Below are 15313 nucleotides of genomic sequence, written 5' to 3' on the forward strand. Positions count from 1 at the left end.
CAGAAGATTGTAAAATATTGTAATTTATTGAATTGTAATTTAATGAATTGTATTATAAATGGCCCTACACCGAAAGGTACTAATGGGTCTACTGATTAAGTAAAGTAAAGTATTAGAGCAAAATACTTTCGTACTTCTTATGTTGCATACTAAAATATTCGTCGTCGCGATAATCCAAAACAGTCGTATATTCGTGGAATGCACCATATAGCTAAATTTTTTACTTTTAGAATACAGGGTTGGTCGAAACTCGGAATGAGTATTTTCTGAGTTTGCTTAAATGGAGCACCCTGTATTTTAGTATTGTAATGATATAATATGGTACTTTTTTATTTCTTAAGCATTTCCTATACCTAACTGATTTAGTTTGTGAGTTATTGGTGATTCAAGCCAAATATTATTTGCAACAAAAAATATGTAAAATTTTATTAGGTTGGCCGTGAACATAAAATGTTCGCAAATAATTCAACAACAAATAATTTTTCGGAAATAGATACATATTAATCTAGAGTCTAGAGTCTAGAAGTCTAGACTGATCCTAAAAATTACCAATAATATTGTTGAGCTATCAAAATACCTACGTAGTTACGATTGTTAGTGCGATTAACAATTAAGCACAAATTAAGGCAGTTAGATATAGAGAATGCTTAATAAATAAAAAAGTACCATAAAATATAATTTCATTACAATACTAAAATACAGGGCGTTCCATTTAAGAAAACTCAGAAAATATTCATTCCGAGTTTCGACCAACCCTGAATACCAAATTCAACATTTAGCTACAGCTACACTAATAATTTTTAACAATAGTAGACTATATTAAAAATCATTTGAACATAAATAAAGTTTTTTATGTCAAATAACCAATTCTACAGGGTGTGAAAACTGCTACGATATTAATAAGAAAACGTAATTATCTTTTAAATTACCCTATATAATATTACAAAACCTCTTATTTCAGAAAGAAGACATGGAAGATAATTCAGAAATGTAAAAATATACAGGGTGCCCCATTAAAAAAAACGAAGTTATAAGCAACTTCCGGTATAACTGGAAGTAGGAAATAGATAAAATATTTTCATTAAATAGATCACTCTTCAAAACACTCCATTTCAATTTTCATGATTCTGTTGTCTTTAGTTCTGGAGATATTTTTAATAGGAAAGTTTATCTGCCTCACCCTGTATGTTAAGTCAAGCTAAAAATGTACCTATACTGTTACGTTGTTCTTAGATCTAAAGTAACGTTTAATAAATAGTAATATGCTAGTGGGCAACTGCGAGACTTGCAAGACTCTTGCTGCAAGACCAAGACCAAGACCAAGACCGGGAGTGCAATACCAAGACCAAGACCAGGTGTATTGGTGCAAGACCAAGACCAAGACTCTCTAAGTCTCGTCTTGGTCTTGCATTTGGGCAACACTACTCACTTCATATAATTAGAAATCAGATAGATTATATTCTAGTAAACAAGAGATTTAAGAATGGTGTCAAGAGATCAACTACATATCCTGGTGCAGATATCGGTTCAGACCATAACCCTCTAATAGCTGACATCCAAGTGAAGCTCAAAAAAGTCGAAGAAAGCCCCAAAACACCAAAATTACATATATCAGCATCCAACAAAATACTAATAGAAAATGACCTGAATAATGAGCTAAAGAATTCAACAAATGAAAACAATACAGAAATATGGAACACGTTTAAAGATCTTACCTGGAAAGTAATGGAAAAATATACAACAACGATGCAGAGGCACAAAAAACAACAATGGATGACTGATGAAATCCTGGAGTTGATGGAGCAGAGAAGAAAACTGAAAGATAACAAAACAGAATACAAAGAAAAACAGAAACTAATTAAACAAAAATAAAGGCAGCTAAAGAAAAATGGATGGAGGATAAATGCAAGGAATTAGAAAAGTTAAATGAAAAACATGATACGTTTAATATATTTAAAAAAGTTAGAGAAGTAGCTGGTCTTTATCATAAGAAAACTCCACATACTATAACCGATTCGTCAGGAAAAATGATAATAGACGAACACGAAATTCGAACTACCTGGTATAATTATATAAATGAACTGTATAATGATGATAGACCCGAAGAACTGGAGACTTTAGATGAAGGTGAAGGACCAGAAATACTAAAATCAGAAATACTACATGCTATAAAATTGGCAAAAAACAAGAAAGCCGTTGGTCCCGACAACATACCTACAGAAATGTTAAAGCTCATAAATGAGGAAAACATTGGAATACTAGTCAAACTTTTCAATGATGTTTATTCGACTGGTGATATCCCTGAAAATTGGTTAAAGTCCGAATTCATAACCCTACCAAAAAAACAACGTCCGAAAAACTATAGCGATTATAGAATGATAAGCCTTATGAGCCACACTTTGAAAATCTTTCTACGTATCATCCACAGTAGAATCAGAGGTAAATGTGAAGAAGACCAGGATGAAACACAATTTGGCTTCAGAAATAGACTGGGAACCCGGGACGAACTCTTTGCACTAAATGTGTTATTGCAGAAATGCCGAGATCAAAGGAAAGACGTCTTTGCTGTATTTATTGACTATGGGAAGGCCTTTGATCTAGTACAACATCACAAATTAATTAAAATATTAAAGGATAAAGGAGTTGATAGTCAAGATGTACGAATCATAGAAAAATTATACTGGCGTCAAACAGCGACAGCTTGCATAAATGGAAAATCAACAAAAATATGCAAAATACAAAGAGGTGTCAGACAGGGTTGTATACTGTCCCCACTGTTATTCAATTTATATTCAGATATAATATTTAAGGAAGCGCTGCATAATTTGGAATGGGGTGTGAAAGTTAATGAAATTATGATAAATACAATCAGATATGCAGACGATACAGTTATTTTAAGTGATGATATGAATAAATTACAACACCTTTTAAATGCCATTGATACAGTGGGAAGAGAGTTTGGCCTAAATATAAACTGTTCAAAAACAAAATACATGGTATTTAGCCGTTTGGCCCATCAAGATTCACGGTTATATGTTGATGGTCATATAATTCAAAGAGTACCCAGTTTTAAATATCTTGGTTGCCATATTACTGAACAACTAGATCCAGATAAAGAGATAAAATGTAGAATCGAGATAACCCGCACGATATTTTTAAAAATGAGGTCATTCTTCTGTAATGATACCTTGCAACTTCAACTTCGAAAGCGTATGATTAAATGCTACATTTGGTTAGTCCTCTTGTATGGTGTCGAAGCATGGACATTAAAAATATCCACCATTAACCGTTTGGAGGCCTTTGAAATTTGGCTGCACAGACGTATACTGAAAATACCATGGACGGCTATGCTGACAAATGTGGCAGTCCTTAAGAGAGCAAATGCTACCCGCGAGCTGCTTGATAACATCAAATATAGAAAGATGGCCTATTTTGGACACGTAATAAGGGGAGACCGGTATAATATTCTTCAACTTATTATGATGGGTAAAATCGAAGGACGCAGAGGAATTGGTAGAAAGCAGGCCTCTTGGTTGAAGAATATCCGGGAGTGGACAGGAATAAAGAAAGCAGAACACCTATTTAGAATAGCTCGAGACAGAGACAGTTTCGCCATGTTAATCGCCAACGTCAAGGGGACTTGATAGGGCACGTTAAGAAGAAGAAGCTACCTCCAGAGGCGTACGACAGGGAATAGTTGACCCTTCCCAAATTCTAAACCACTGGAGGAATTACTATTTTAGCGAAATTATTCGATTCCCCAATACTTTCTATGTAAATATATGTCTCTTGATTGGTAACGATAAAGTAAGTCATTAGTTTTCGAGATATTTGAAGTTAAATGTGAAACGACACAGATATTTTGATTAATGTATTGTGTCGCTTCATTTTTAACTTCAAATATCTCGAAAACTAATGATTGAACCGTTACGAATGAAGAGTATATTATTTACATAAAAAGTATTGGAAAATCTAAAAGTTACACTAAAATAGCTATTCCGTCAGTGGCGTAGAGTTTGGGAAGGGTCAACCAGTCAATTTACCCTGTCGTACGCCTTTCATACACTTTCTACCAAGTATGATAAGGATACGTCAAATAGTTTTAAAGTACTGGGTACAAATAGTTTTTAAATATTAATCATATGAATCATATCATAAATTAATCAAAATAACTGCGCCGTTTCATGTCTAACTTCAAATAACTCGAAAACTAATAACTTTAGTGTTGCGAATGAAGAGGATACTTATACTATTTACATATGTATAAAGTATTGGAGAATCAAAAAATTGCCCTAAAATAATAGTTCACCCAGTGGCGTAGAATTTGGGAAGGGTTAACCATTCACTATCCCCTGTCGTAGGTACGCCTATGGTAGTAGCTAGAATTAGAAATGTCTATTTAATAGGGTGTATAGTAGCCACACTTTTTGCCATGTATGATAAGGATACGTCAAATAGTTTTAAAAGTACTGGGTAAACATAGTTTTTAAATTTTTAAATAAGACCCTGTAACTCAGTAAGGAGCCATATTTTCTTTGGTGTGATTTGGGTTCAATCTTAATATTTTGAGGTCTAGAACCTACAACTCAGAGATTGGACATTCTTAATGATACACCCTGTAGAAACATTAAATGACGTTTAGTAAACAGTTATTTTTAATGGGACTGCATAGCTACACTGATGAAGCATAAGATGCAGAAATAGCTATCTGTAGATGGTGGTCCAACTCTGAATCAAATTAAAACAAAACTGCCTTTCCCCCTTGTTCTTCTTTACTCAGATTTTTGAGTACTCGAAACTGTCTTTCGGCACTTTTTCCTATACGAAAAGGGAGTAGATACGTGACCGTTGTCCTTTCTACTTTCTTCTATATTCGTCGTCTCCGTGCTTAAGGCGCGTTTTCACGGGTTGATCTGGGTTGAACGATTTGGATCGTTCGACCATAATTCGATCTGTGCCGAAAGCAAAAAGATTTACACGACAGTCGATGAGTGTTGAATTAATTGAAGTACAAAATGGCGTCACGTGAAATTCTTAATGTAGGTGTGCAATTAATTTGTTATGCAATTCGAGAAGAAATCGCCAAATCAAACAAAAAGAAAAATAAACGAAGGTGGTGGACCCGACCGTGGATTTTAAGACGAAATACTCATGGTGCATCACAAAGCCTGCTCCAAGAAATGGTTGTGGAAGATCCAGAGGCTTATAGAAATCATGTAAGAATGGATAATGCATATTTTAAAGAACTTTTAGAAAAAACTGCTGGGAAAATTAAAAAAACGATACAAATATGCGATAAGCATTACCGGCAAGGCTGAAATTGCAAATAGCTCTTCGATTTCTAGCCACTGGAGACAGCTATGCGTCACTCGAAGCCTTGTATCGGGTACCAAAATGCATGTTTAAACCAAATTAGAACCGGTACATGTAAGTCGTCAGGTCCATAACCACTCTTTAGTGATTTCAATACTTTGCTCAATTCACGATTTTATGTTCTAATATTTTTGATTTTATTTTTCAAGTCATTTTCAGACATTTTGTGTTTATTCATATGTTGTAGAATTGCTTGCAATGCTGCTCGCCTCGTTTGAAGATTGCGATAAATCTCGGTTTGTTGATTCCATAATACATCATAGTTTTGATATGCATCCAAAAATCTTGCCATGCCTGCATCTGACCATTTTTCAGTAATTTTTTCCCAAAATTACAGCTTGTCGCACTAAAAACAACAACTTCATACACGCTAGAAGTACTCTACTTAGCTTTCGGTACGTTGTGTTTCTGTTCGACGAGGTGTTTACACATTCGATTTCAGTCGTTCGACATAGATTCGGCGACAATCGCTTATCAAAAGTAGACAGTCTTTCTACTTCCGTCGAATCGACTCACCGAACGGCTAAGTCGATTTATGGTTTACATATTCAATTTGCTTTCGATTTAATAATCGATCTAAATCGTTCAATCCAGATCGACCCGTGAAAATGCGCCTTTATAAAGCCGGAGATTCAGGATGTAACCAGAAAGCAGTTTCTTTCGACGAAAAGTCTTGGATTTAAAATACTGTTTATTGTTTTATTTCAATTATTTTAATTGTTTTATTACAGTAAACTTTGCGTCTGGGTCTTTTCGTCGTCTTCCTAGTTTTACTAGAGATGTCGCTGGTTTGCGTCTCAAAGGTGGAATTACTGCATCGCGGTGATTTCCCTTAAGAAGGCAGGATTATTGATTTTTGTTTCAGAGTTGGGACTGCATAGCTACACTGATGAAGCATAAGATGCAGAAATAGCTATCTGTAGATAGTGGTCCAACTCTGAATCAAATTAAAGCAAAACTGCCTTTCCCCCTAATTATTTTTAACGTAGAATGAAGTAAACACTTCTGTTGTATTTAGGTATATAAATAGAATTTCATATACCTAAACATTTCATTCATATACATAAATACAACAGAAGTGTTTACTTCATTCTACTTTGTCTTATCGAAGGTATACAGCCAACTACAGGGTTTACCCTTTTTAAAGTTATTTTTATTATTTTATCAAGTAAAGCCAATAGTTTTAACCATATCAACATTTTTAGATTGAAACCTTAGAAGAACTGGTAGATGACTTTAACTGTGACTTCATGGGCGACAATGTAGCTTCTTTTAATTGCACTAATATTTTTACTCCAATAATCTTGGATGGAGGTATATGCTATACCTTTAATATGTTAAACAGAGAAGAAATCTTCAGACCTAAAGTGTAAGTTTACTTTACTAATTTATATCAATTTTAGCCACAATCTCCGGATTTCTCAGATCAGTTCACTGCCAATTTGTTGATAAGGTGTGCACAACCGCTAATTGTTGTTATAATTGAGGCTATGTCACATTCCAGTCAACAAAAATTGTACTTTGCCTACAGTTGAGTCCGCGAGTCTTTACCCGTGCGTCATCATTTAAAGCATACGAAATAAGTCGGAAATTTACTAAACGCAACGGCAAGTGGATATTATTCCGATCACGGGTTATAGTTTAAATTTGACGTTATCAAATAAATAGAATGTCAAATTTAAGTTTTGCTTTAAAATTTTGGTGCATAATTACAGCTACATTTGAAGTAGCTTAATAAATTATTTTATTATCATTGATTAATAAATAAATAAACAATTTATGAAAAAATTCGATAACATATTTTCTTTTTGTTATTTTATTCACTTTGGCGGAACCTTAAACACAAGCATTCAACTGTGTCAACAATGAGGTTAGCTTTGTAATACGTTGTCAAAATTTATCGTAAAATGACATAAACTTATTACAAAGTTTCTAACTCCAATATAAAATTAGTTGTGAAAACAACTGTTTGTATACTATACGCTCTGAGCTTCGCTGGTGTCGCTCCTGGCGGATTACTAATTCAACTTTCACCGGTAATTTTTAAATTTATTATTTAATTGTTATCGCTTAATATTTACAACTCAAAAAAGTAATTAAATTGTAATCGATTTTTTTAAGATTTTGCTAATCGTTTTGACGTTCTATTGATAAAATATGAATTTCTTACCTCGGATACTTTCACAATTATCGTGTAGATGGCGCTAAGATTAATATAATTACATATTACGGAACATTAAAAAAACTTAAATTCAGTATTTAAAACGTAAGTATATTTAAGGTAAAAATATATACCACAGCTTTGACCTGACGTGGTACTAGGTCTGGTGGCTGAGCTATTGTGCCCTAAGTGCGGGATGTATAATAATATACCATTTTCACTTTATAAATATATTTGAACTTCACAGTGTTCGTTAAACAATTAAACAACAGTATATATGTAAACAATAACTAAGGTATTATTGCTTCATCGTGACTACTCGATTGATATGAATGTCTCGTCACTTCTTTGGTCCGTTTATATACAACAATAAATCATAAGGTCAATACCGGTCAATGCCGAAACATATTTACATTACTATAAACTATACCTATTATATTTTATTCAATGCTAAGGGTTAACGTACCATGTTCAGCCGAAAATATTTAAATTACTATAAACTATACTTATAATATTTTATTCAATTCTAAGGGTTAACGTACCATGTTACAGACCAACTAATATTTTTTATAATTAATGTTTTTAATTTTAATTTTAAATTAATCACTTTGACATTTATGTCAAATTTCCGGTAAACGTTTACAGACTTCCCACTACTGGCGCTCGTGAATTTGTAAATATCCCCTCTACGTACGAGCCCACAGCGTATAAAAAACTTCAAAATGTAAAAATTCGACAAAATAACAGCAAAAAATTCAACAAACTGACAGCCACAAAAGTAAACAAACCAAAACGTCAGAAATTGTACTTAAAATATGTGAACACATCCCCAATCGTCTTTCTTTGTACCTATCTCTTTTCAATGCACTGAGTCTAAATCGTTCATAAAAATAACATGTGTCATTACTTAATAACAGGCGTCGGCTGATTTGTCATTAATTTCATGCGTGGAAGAGAATGATGCTAAATAAAAAGTATGTGTTTTATCTCGCCAGGTATTAATGACGCACGGGTAAAGACTCGCGGACTCAACTGTATGATGGTTGTAGGCAACAGCCAGCTAAGGCTGAAAAGATATGAGGGTGGATGTTTTTATGCTCTGTGATACATCAAATTGATTATTCTGTGTGTTATGTGATCCTATGTTTGGGAGTGTTCGTAATAGTAAGTTTTTGGGTAAAAAGTTGTGAGTTAAGTTTTATGTATTGTGTCTTGCATATGTGTAGTGTATGATAGAGATATGTGCTTCACGTTTGCCTGTCCTCTATTATTGGTATGTAACTCTGGTTGTTCTCTTCTTCTTTAAGTATTGGCAACCAAAGTTTGCTGCATTCTGCTGATAGATTCGCTACATAGTCCAAGCTGTGGGTGAAAAATAGGTCGATTTTAGGATATAATACAGGAATTTTTGAAACCTATCAGGTGTTGTAAAGGACGATGCCAGGAATAACTTATACTAAAATGTAACCAAAAATTTTGTGCGGTTTTTTATTTATGACGATTTTCATTTGTTAAATTTGCAATGTTTAAAATTTTTAATTTTACAGCCTAGGACATTCATTTTAGAGAAAAACTTTTAAATAGAAAATTGTAGAAAATTAAAAAAACCTACAATTTGAGCTATGGCAAGTTTACTTTCGTCAAAACAGCCTGCGAAAGGTCCAAAATGGCCGTTTTTTGCAATTGCCTTATTTATTGTAAAAATAACTTTTATGTAATTTTTAAGGCTTTAAAATGAAAATCTTTCAATACTAAACATAAAAAAAATTGTAGAGCCTAATTGGTGAACGTGTTGCTTAGATATTATAATTTGTTTATCCCAAAAGGTCAAATGTCCAAGGCTATAACTCTTTGAAAAAAAATCGTACAGTTAATCCAAGATCCACTCTCCTTCTAAAGACTTGATGAATACTTTCATATTCTGATGTAAATAAATGCGTATAACATTTTTCAACCTCTTATTTCGGGTTTTAAAGTAAGGGGGCAAATTTCGTTATAAACATTTAGAACGGAAGCCGCCCCTGTACATCCTATGCGTTTCTAACTTGCAGGTTATTGTTGCTGAGGACAAAATAAAGATTCAAAACCAAATAAAAATTTTCTACGACCAACTGAAGCCGAGATAATTGTTTTTGTTTTCTTAAATCGTAGTGACTTTATTTATAACAATTAAGAAATTATTTCACAGTCATTGACTAAAGAAAGACTTATATTATCTTAAAATAAAAATTATTTTACCCGAAAATTACATTTAATTATTAAAAATGATTTTTAGCGCTTGTTCATAATGGACGTAACCATAAGATGAACGTAAACCGTTATAATTTCGTAAACCGTAATTTGTACATAATTTTATGCAGCGTTCACAATAGACTTAAATTTTACGTAAAGACAGGCTGTCTTTACGTAAAATTTAAGTCTATTGTGAACGCTGCATAAAATTATGTACAAATTACGGTTTACGATATTATAACGGTTTACGTTCATCTTATGGTTACGTCCATTGTGAACAAGCGCTTAAAGTGTAGTGGAGATTTATTTTTCGTTACGACTGTGACTTATTGTGTCGGTTGCCCTTGGCAACGGCAAGCAACTTATAATACATTGAATCATGCAATTTGGCAAATACATAGATAACATGTTAAAGAATAAAAATGATATTGGGCCTCTGTGTGCTTTTGTCCTGGGGGTGAGTTTCACCCCTCATAAGGGGTGAAAAAATATATGTTCAAAATAAGGTCGGAAATGGATAAACGTCTAATTCTAAGCACCTTTTGTTCTATAGCATTTTTTCACACAATACCTTTCGAGTTATTTTCGAGTAAATACCTTCATTTTTCAACAAAAAAAAAGTTTTTAGGCGTTTTTGACAAACAACTCAAAAAGTAAGTATTTTATTTGAAAAAAAATAAAGTGTTTAAAAAAATATGTATATCTGTTTTTAAAAAAAGTTTGTAGCATCAAAAGTAAGCAAGTTATTACGCTGAAAATAAAGTTTTTAAAGTTACGCTGAAAATAAAGATCAAATCTTTTTTTTTTTGGTCAAAAAACTCGGGATAGTCGCCCCCTAATTACCATCATAAATCAAATTAATTATTACCGCTTCACAAGTTACTTTGCTCATGTATTATTTATATGATCTGTAAGTATCATCGGTTCAAAGGGCTTATTTAAAAAAATTGGTTTTAAAGTAAACCTTTTTTAATTTTCAATTTAAAAAAAAATGTTTTTTTTAATAACATGTTAAAGAACAATCGGTGCTTTAAAATTTAAAGCAAAAACCGTGATTTATTATAAGTTGCTAGCCGTTGCTAAGGGCAACGGACACAATAAATCACAGTCTTAACGAAAAATAAATCTCCACTACACTTTAAAAATCAGTTTTAATAATTAAATGTAATTTTAAGGTAATATAAGTCTTTCTTTAGTCAATTACTGTGAAATAATTTCTTAATTGTTATAAATAAAGTCACTACGATTTAAGAAAACAAAAACAATTATCTTGGCTTCAGTTGGTCGTAGAAAATTTTTATTTGGTTTTGAATCTTTATTTTGTCTTCAGCAACAATAACCTGCAAGTTAGAAACTCATAGAATGTACAGGGGCGGCTTCAGTTCTAAATGTTTATAATGAAATTTGCCCCCTTATTTTCAAACCCGAAATAAGAGTTGGAAAAATGTTATACGCATTTATTTACATCAGAATATGAAAATACAAGTCTTTAGAAGGAGAGTGGATCTTGGATTAACTCTTGCGATTTTTTTTTTCAAAAAGTTATAGCCTTGGACATTTGACCTCTTGGGATAAACAAATTATAATATCTAAGCAACAAGTTCACCAATCGGGCACTACAATTTTTTTATGTTTAGTATTGAAAGATCTTCATTTTAAAGCCTTAAAAAATACATAAACGTTATTTTTACAATAAATAAGCAATGGCTGTTTGGCAATTTTCTATTTAAAAGTTTTTCTCTAAAATAAATATCCTAAGCTGCAAAATTAAAAATCTTGAAAAATTGCAAATTTAACAAATGAAAATCGTCATAAATAAAAAACCGCACAAAATTTTTGGTTACATTTTAGTATAAGTTATTCCTGGCATCGTCCTTTACAACACCTGATAGGTTTCAAAATTCCTTAATTATATCACGTTTTTTCACCCACAGCCTGGGGTAACACATTTTTCTTCATTTAGTAGGATGGGGGCTGCTACTTTGATTTTTCTCATTTTTCTATTGATGCATCTTTCCAGTGTGGTCTTTGTTCGTTTTCCAGGCATATTTGCATATCTTTAATTTGTCGAAATCACTGTTTTTGATGTATATTTCATGTTTGTTAATCCTGATGCTTAGTGGTCTTGCAGTTTCTACTTCGTAGAAATTGTTGCATTCAAGGAGTTTTTTTTATAGATGCAGTTCCTTGGCCTCTCCTGTATGTTGTTCGGTTTGGTTTTGGCAGGATAGATCTGCGTGTGTTGGTTATTTTAAATGTTGTTGTTATGTTGTACTTATTCTAACTGTAATTTTTCTGATAAGTCCTTTACATACTTATGGAATTGTTGTTAACCTTGAGTCCCTTTTTGAGTGTAACTGGATTGCTTGTGTTGTTTTGTTGTTTCCTTTTTTCTATCTTATGAAATTCCTTGTTTATAAATGACACTGGATAGTCCTTTTTTGTTAAAACCTTTGTTAGCAGGTTTTTCCCTCTTGAAATGCCTCTTTCAGATAACGATTTGCTGATTCCATTTTGATAAGTATTTAGATTGTGGTTTGTGCGAAAATTTAAATACCTGCTAGTGTGTGTTGGTTTTCTGTACACTTTGGTTACATATTATGTAACTTCTTTGGTGATCAGCATATCCAGGAAAATAAGTGAATTGTTTTCCTCTTTTTTCATGGTGAATTTGATTAATTCTTCTTGATTGTTGATTTCAGTCAGGACTTTAACCAATGCTTCTGGTCCGTGAGGCCAAATGGAAAACACACATCGTCTACATATCTCCATACAAGAAATCAATAATTATTAATTTTTGTTACTATGCTTTGTTTGGAGAGGAAGCTATTATATTCACAAAAATGGTTGTCTCAGGTGGAAGCCTCATTATTATTTACACCTACTCCATACGTACATATTTATCAGAGGCGTAACAGAGGACCCCACAGCACAAAGCTTGCCGGGGGGGGGGGGGCAATATATCAGAGGCCCCATCTTCTCGTCTAATATGTAAAAATATGTCATATTTATATTATTTTACGAATACATACGCAACGTTTTTTAAGCAATGTAGTATTGAAAATGAAGCTGTAGATGAAAATGTAGATATAGTCTCTGATAGTAGTGCACGAAGAAATTGTTCCTTTCATCAATAATACTATGCAATAATGTAATCGTTTATTAATTTTTGTTCTAGTTTATTCTATCTATACCCATAAAGATGAAAAATGTATGTTGTCATAAACAGTGCATGAATACACTAATAGCCCAGTAAATGACCGTTTTGGAGTGTAATTATCAGCGTCACGACAAATTTGCTTGATTATTTCATTCATAGGAGATTCTGACCAATAGAAAGCTACAGAAATAAAAATTAAAATGATAATTTTTGATAATTTCCCGTCGTCAAGTATATTACGTCAGATGCCCTTCGTTGCTACGAGAAAATACATTCAGTGACATTAATGACAATTAATGTTTTAAAAATTTTAAAAGTGATGACTTTCTACCGTCAAATATTTATTAAAACTGTGTGTTTAATTGTACTAACTTGTACTTACATAAATAAATTTCAATAAAATTTTGGTTTTGAACAGTTTTATTCATGAAATAATCGCAACAAATTGCACTCGATCTTTAAAATTAATATATAATTTTTCCCTCGTGACACTTTGACATAATTTCACTCCCCTTCGGGTCGTGAAATTAAAACTGTCAAAATGTCACTCGGGAAAAATTCAATAATTTTAGAGCACTTGTGCAATTACTACTAATAATTTGGATTTGGGTTCTAATTACCCTAACAAAAACATACGTTTAAAATAAGTCCGGAAATGGATAAAATGACTAATTATAAGCAACATTTGTTTAAAAATTTTTCGAGTTATTTGCGAGTGAAATTGTTTATTTTTCAACAAAAAAAAACACGTTCTCAGGTGGTTTTTCGCAAATAACTCAAAAATTTAATGTTTTATCGAATTAAATATTATTGAACAAATATTTTTAGCAAAATATAGCTTATAAAAAAAAATTTAAAAATGGTGTATTAATGAGGTATATCGACACCGTAAAAGCAAAGTTGTAGCTCATGAAAAATTGTTCTTATTCGTCTAATTCCAAATCGATTTTTTTCAACGTGAAATAACCAAAGAATGAAGCACTTTTCGAGGAAAACTCATTAAAACTTTTTTAAATGTTTAAAAAGAGTCTATTTTTATTTTTTATAAAAGTTTCTAGCAACAAAACTAAGCGAATTACGCTCAAAATAAAGTTAGCCCCTTTTTTGGTAAAAATATTGTAAAAATTTCCCCCTATTTAGCACCCCAAATAAAATTAATCGTTAGCGCTTTATCATTTATTTTATACCTATATGTATTGTTTATAATGATCTGTAAGTTTGACCGGTTCAAAGTTCTTATTCCTGAAAAAATTTGGTTTTATAGTAGAAAAAGTTTTTTTATTTGGGAAAAATGCTCTTTATCAAAATAACTTAAAAGGTAGAGGTACAAAAAAATCTTAAATGGTAAAGAAATGTAGGTTTTACTTTTATGAACATTATGGTTTTATTTTGTTTTTTGAAGGACAAAAATTGATTAAGATATGATATGATTGTTCAAAATTTGCATACACTAAAGATTAGTGACTGGTTCAAGCGCTTTCAACTAAAACCCTTTCAAAAATAAGCTCTTTGAACCGGTGAAACTTACAGGTCAAATAAAAAAAGTTAAGTAATTTGTAAAGCGGCAGTGATTAATTTCATTTGGGGTGCCCTATTTAGGGTATCCCTAAATAGGGATAGATTTTTACCATTCCAAAAAGGGGTTAACCGCTTAGTTTTGATGCTAGAAACTTTTATATAAAATAAGAATAATGCTTTTCTTAAACACTTATGAGTTTTTCCCGAAAAGTGCTTCATTTTTTGGTTATTTCACGTTGAAATATTGAATTTGGAATTTGACGAATAAGAACAATTTTTAGAGAGTTAAAACTTTGCTTTTACTGGGTCGATAGACATAATTTTTTCCATTTTTTATGAGCTACATTTTTGCTAAGCATATTTTTTTCGGCCAAATACAGTAGGCTCCCTCTATACGAGAACTGAAATGGCAGAGTAATTACCTCGTTATAAGCCGATCTCGTTATATCAGACAACAATAATATTGTGCATACATATGAATATGTAGTTTTTTAAAACATTAACTTTCTATAGTGAAGCCATTCCGAGCAATGTATGACGCTAAATATTGTTTGAATGGCACTTTTGAAAAGTGCCATTCATGGATGAATGGGTGGATAAACAGGAAGAGTTGACAGGTAGTGGAGTTTATTACATCACTGGTCTCGATAAGACCACAGATTTTAGTTTTTTTTTAGTATACAGGCAGCAGGAATATTTATTTATAGCCATCACCGCGCAAAACAGGTAAAGAAACATGTTCTTCGATCTAATTTTCCCTCGATATAACCAAATATGCCTCGTTATAGAGGTGTTATAGTTCAATAGGAATCTCATGGGCCACTTAATGTACCTCGTTATAAGTGAAACCTCGTAATACCGGTGTTCGT

The 15313-nt window shown here is 32.2% G+C and overlaps 1 protein-coding gene across 2 annotated transcripts in view; it reads left to right on the forward strand.

The window, feature by feature from the left end:
• LOC114336265 (pickpocket protein 28) overlaps nucleotides 1-15313 on the forward strand; it is a 353651-nt gene that overhangs the window by 99055 nt on the left and 239283 nt on the right. For both annotated transcript variants that reach the window (XM_050657304.1, XM_028286595.2), the window contains exon 5: nucleotides 6579-6742. In XM_050657304.1, the coding sequence (XP_050513261.1) occupies nucleotides 6579-6742 (164 nt within the window). The remainder of the gene's footprint in view (nucleotides 1-6578; nucleotides 6743-15313) is intronic.

This window comes from Diabrotica virgifera, chromosome 7 (genome assembly GCF_917563875.1).
Source record: "Diabrotica virgifera virgifera chromosome 7, PGI_DIABVI_V3a".
In the NCBI taxonomy this organism is placed as follows: Eukaryota; Metazoa; Arthropoda; class Insecta; order Coleoptera; family Chrysomelidae; genus Diabrotica; species Diabrotica virgifera.